Source organism: Ixodes scapularis, unplaced genomic scaffold (assembly GCF_016920785.2).
Source record: "Ixodes scapularis isolate PalLabHiFi unplaced genomic scaffold, ASM1692078v2 PGA_scaffold8__174_contigs__length_109621045, whole genome shotgun sequence".
In the NCBI taxonomy this organism is placed as follows: domain Eukaryota; kingdom Metazoa; phylum Arthropoda; class Arachnida; order Ixodida; family Ixodidae; genus Ixodes; species Ixodes scapularis.
Window position 1 is genome coordinate 77,005,962 of NW_024609883.1, and position 4,854 is coordinate 77,010,815.

The 4,854-nt window shown below is 44.1% G+C and overlaps 1 protein-coding gene across 1 annotated transcript; it reads right to left on the reverse strand.

Moving 5' to 3' along the window:
- Positions 1-2,212: 2,212 nt before the first annotated feature.
- On the reverse strand, positions 2,213-3,073 carry LOC120849384 (omega-amidase NIT2). Its single transcript, XM_040221593.3, has one exon. The coding sequence runs from the start codon at positions 3,071-3,073 to the stop codon at positions 2,213-2,215; it is 861 nt and encodes a 286-aa protein (XP_040077527.2).
- Positions 3,074-4,854: the final 1,781 nt, after the last annotated feature.

The window sequence follows — 4,854 nt, forward strand, 5'->3', positions numbered from 1 at the left end:
ACGTGTTTTATACCGAAGACAGCTGTAGCTAATTAGCGCCACGGTCGTGTAAGCTAAACCTATTTATACAACCCTCCCGGCTGACGCTATTGACGGTAAGCACGTTTCAGTACGTAATTACCCTTGCCTGGGGAATTCCCCAGTATCGGAATGCATTGTTTGCGCACTCTAAGTATCGCTATTGAATCACGAGCGAATGTTTCTCGTGACGATTTTTGTCCCCCTTCCCTATTTTGCAAAGACAACATGTCTTTCAGGGGCATCAGTTGGTCGACTACTTTCGAGATTCAAAATGTTTAAGGCCCTCTGGGCAGTACATAGCACTCAATCTCCTCTTTACTTTGATGAGGCTGAAAACTCTGCATTCAGATGATCATATATTAGAACATTCGTTTATTCCTAGTCGACGTCTCCAAATGACTGCACAAAAATGGCGCCTTGATCGATCTAGAGAACGCCTAAACGTTGCTGTGATTTGGGGGGACAAAAAACGTATTAGAGGTTAATTTGCTTTTTATTTAAAGGTGTACAAGATGTCCAAAGAACTGCGCTCCATTCAGGACGGAAATTCGAAGCTAATAAAAACCCGCTTGGTTCCCATGGCTCTATGTACAAAGGACACTCTTAGACCAATATTATTCCGGTCTCAAAAATTGCCATGTTCAATTTCAAGCTGCAGCTCGTGGTTAGTACGCATTCTTGTTTGTTATTATTTATAACGCTGGATGATTTTCTATTTATTTTTGCATTCGTAGTGGAAACCTTGTGAACAAAAACCTATCCATTACCACCCCTGAACCGAGGCTTTTATGTAGATCAAGGAAACTAATAACGACATATGCATGTTTCAAACCTTCACCTGCGTGATAGCTGTCTTCGTTTATTTGAATACGAACCTCTGTTCGGGCCGGCACCTGTGGAAGCATGACCTCGTTCGTTGACATGACACTTTTCCAAACTTGTCTGCGGCTGACCGGAAATGACTAACCCATGCAATCTGGAATACGGAAGACCTCCGGTTTTATTTTTATTTTTACCTTAAAACATTACCAACTACGCGCAACCTTAAAACTCCCGATACGACTAGTCGTTTTCAGGATAAACTCAATAACGGGTGACGCCGTGTTTGTGTTGCCACGATTAGAACTTATAACAACAAATGCTAGCCAACCCTCAACAGGACAGTCGATTGCCGCTGATAGTGACAGAAGACCTCATTCTTGCGCTTCGCTCTCCTAGATGAAAAGGAAGGCCAGCAAAGCTACGTTTGAAATTCTTCTAAAGTACCTTTAAAGTACGTCGAATGACAAGCTAAGGAAGCTTTCGGTTGCAAAACCTTAATGCAAATCTTGGAAAAATTTAGAATTTCCAACTCATCGTAGTCAACTAAAACGGTTCGTTTCTGGACAGAAACTCCCGAACGAAGACTACGCGAGGCAGACTCCCGGGGGCAGACCGCCAGCAAGGATGGGATGTATGAGAAAAATGACAATATATACAAAACTAATTTGCCGCTAGTTGTTTAGGCGGCACGAGTTCAGTTTCTCGGAGTATGGCGACATTCTTACACTCTGAGGGTGCGAAATTTACTCAGTGCAGCACGATTGCTATCCTGCGGTCTTTAAACTCCATCATGCAGTAGTGTACGGTCGCACGCTGGAATGATGCTTATCATCGAAACTTGCAAATCCGGGATCCCTGGTTGATGTAGAGCGATCTTTCGCTACAAGTGCTGCGAGCTGCTGTTTGTTAAAACACTCCGCCACCGATCCCCCACGTATATGAACAGAAATTGCACGTACTACAGCGAACACCAAGAAAACAGGTTAAAAAATTTGGAAGAGGAGGAAACAAGGAGGTAACGTGGTTGACCGTCACGACGAGAAGAACGGCTTTCGCCATAGGTTATCTGGGATACGACCTGTACATCATGTAATAGAATAAACGTCACGAAAGAGATACAAAATGGTCCACCCGGTGAAACTTTATTTAAACCCATAATTAAGAAAGTATTAAGAAAATGAAAAATTAATAACCCATTACCAAGAAATAAACCTCTTGCACTCACGAAGTATTGCTGGGAATCGTTATGGACAAAATATTTTTTTTTGGGGTAACAAGTAGAACGGCTCGACCAACAGAGCAAAGCATTTCTCCTAGCAGGGCTGATGCCCAGAGGTTACCGCGGCGCCTACAAGACACCTCACATTGTTTAAGATTCAACCACGATAGATGACAAGTCCTTATTGATCACTACGTTGTAGATGTCATTTTCCTTTTCTTTGATAACAGGTAACTTGTTCTTCGCCTCATGTATCTGATCCAAGTCGACATCAGCAAGCACGAGCTCTTCACCAATCCCGGCTGACTGCACCACCGTGCCATTCGGATCCACCAACATGCTGTGTCCCCAATTGACGTAGCTCGCCGATTCATCCCTCGAAGCCGACGCCGTGGCAACGTACACCTGATTATCAATCGCCCTGGCTCTCTGAATCACCTCCCAGTACGCTGGACCTGAAATCTTGTCGAAAGCGCCTGGGTACACCAACAACTTGCATCCGAGCTGCCCGTAGGCCTCTGCCATATACGCAAAACACATGTCGAAACATACTCCAACGCCCACTTTGCAGAACGGAGTGTTGAAGGTTGTCAGTCGGTTGCCCGATGTTATAAAGTTTGCTTCACTGAACCTTATTTTCCCGGGGATGTAGAAGCCGGAGAGGTGTATTTTACGGTGCTTGGCAAGCATCGAACCGTCCGGTCCGTAAACCAGGCAGGTGCTGTAGATCTTTCCATTGTCACTCTCCGACATGGAGCCGCCAATGAGGTACACCTGGTTTTCTTTGGCGCTGCGGGACATCATCTCGCTGGACTCACCGGGAATCGTCTCGGCGTACTTTGGGAAGTTCGGCGACCCGGTTGGGAATCCAAAACATTCAGGTAAAACCACCATTTTTGCTCCCTCGGAGGCCGCCTCTCTGATTTTCCGACTTGTTTTTTCGAGGTTCTGAGCCTTGTTGTAATTCACAGCAAGCTGCAGTAGGGCAATTCGAAACTTGTTCATCGACATGATATGGACTCGGTGCGAATATATTCTCGACTCACGGTCTGCAACAAGAGCGTAAAATTCCACTGACGCTCCCTGGTAGATGTATTTGAGGATGCGCAAGCTCCAGGCCTGGGTCGGATCTGTTTCAGCCACCTGATGCCAGCGCAACTTTACCAACAATCCCGGCGTCCGCCGGATGTATTTATTTGCACACCTCGAACCTGCTCGGTGAGGCAAAAGTCCTCAACTGAGCAACAGTGAAAGGCAGAGTGATTATAATCCCTCTACACTGAATGTAGTCTAGTTTCCGATTTACACGCAGTTTCTTTTTTGATCTGCAGCTGTGGGGTACGAGACACGAGAAAAAAAACCAAAAAAACCATTACTATTGTATAGCAAAAACGCATTTCAGGCACCATCGCACACTCAGGGAAATGCCTGTTTAAGTCCCAACGACATGTTCAGGCGCATATGTTCTCGATGACCAGGGTGCGCCCACTCAGTTAGTTAAAGCTAAGAAGTTGTTTAAAACTACAAAGTTCCAGTTAACCTTTAAGTTTCTATCTCTAAAGGAATAATGTATTTGGAAATTTAACGCTCGACCTCAATACGCTCTAGTTGTGCCATTTCTATTTTATTTAAAGGGGCACTGTAACGGAATTTTAGTGCGATTTGTATTGTCTAAATATCAAGTACGTTCTAGCAACATTACAGTGACACCAATATTTTCGTTCAAAAAGACGTCAAAACATTATTGATAACGAATAAACCAATTAGTAGAGTTCAACCCTTGTATGCTCCCATAGCAACTTGAAATGCCGTTTCATCAGTTGTCCCGTAAAACCAGCACCCTGAAGAAGTACGTCGACAATCAGCGTGTGCGGGCTCCCTGTCGAACTTAGCCGAAACAAATTTCCTTTTGTCTCCCGCGCATATTAAACTCCTGTGGAAAGAACAAATGAGACGGAGAAGAGGAGGAGGTCCGTGAGGTTTGAATCGCAGGTTAATAACTTTTTTTTTCTCGATTTTTTCGACCCTGCTGGCATTGCCCAACGAGGCTTCGGGCATCTCCAATGGCTAGGTTGCAACGCCACAAAGTGGTCAATATTATAGCCAGGCCAGCCTCCCCGTAGTCCCACATGCTGGGAAAAGTGACGTCAGAGACTCCCGTAGTGCATTGCGCTCTCCAATGGCTGCTCTTCGAGCGCTGGATATAGTCGGCCGTTCAGAATGAAAAGTATAACCCGTTCGAAATACAAACGTGGGATTATCATTAGAAGATATTCTTGATCATGTTTATCTAATCTCGGAACGTTAGAGCTATATTTCAATCTTCATTTTAGTATCCGTAGTGAGTGTTACGTGCAGAGAAATATCACGCTTGCAGACGGCTTCAAACCGAAACTACGTTCGTATCGTGCGAGAAAACGGGGAGACTATGGAGAAAACTTTCAAAGATAAACGTGTTCTGTGTATTTTTTTATTTCAACGCAACAAAAAAGGTAGCTGCGAAACAATTGTAATCCTCGTGTTTCTTTTTTTTTTTTTTTAATGAAAACAGCTTTTAGATTTACGAAGTTGCCACAGATTGCCACGCTCAGATACCCACAACAAGTCCTCTCCATCTCTGAGACACTTCCTTTATGCAGGTGTTCAAAATTAAAATTTAGCAATTAAAAAACAAAACAAAAAAAAGAACATCGAATGTGCCTGAGTGTTTTTCTTTGTTCCAAGGTTATGCTCTTAGGCAAGCATTAAACGCAAGGATAATCGTAGCGGTCATTCTCCTGATTGCACAAATT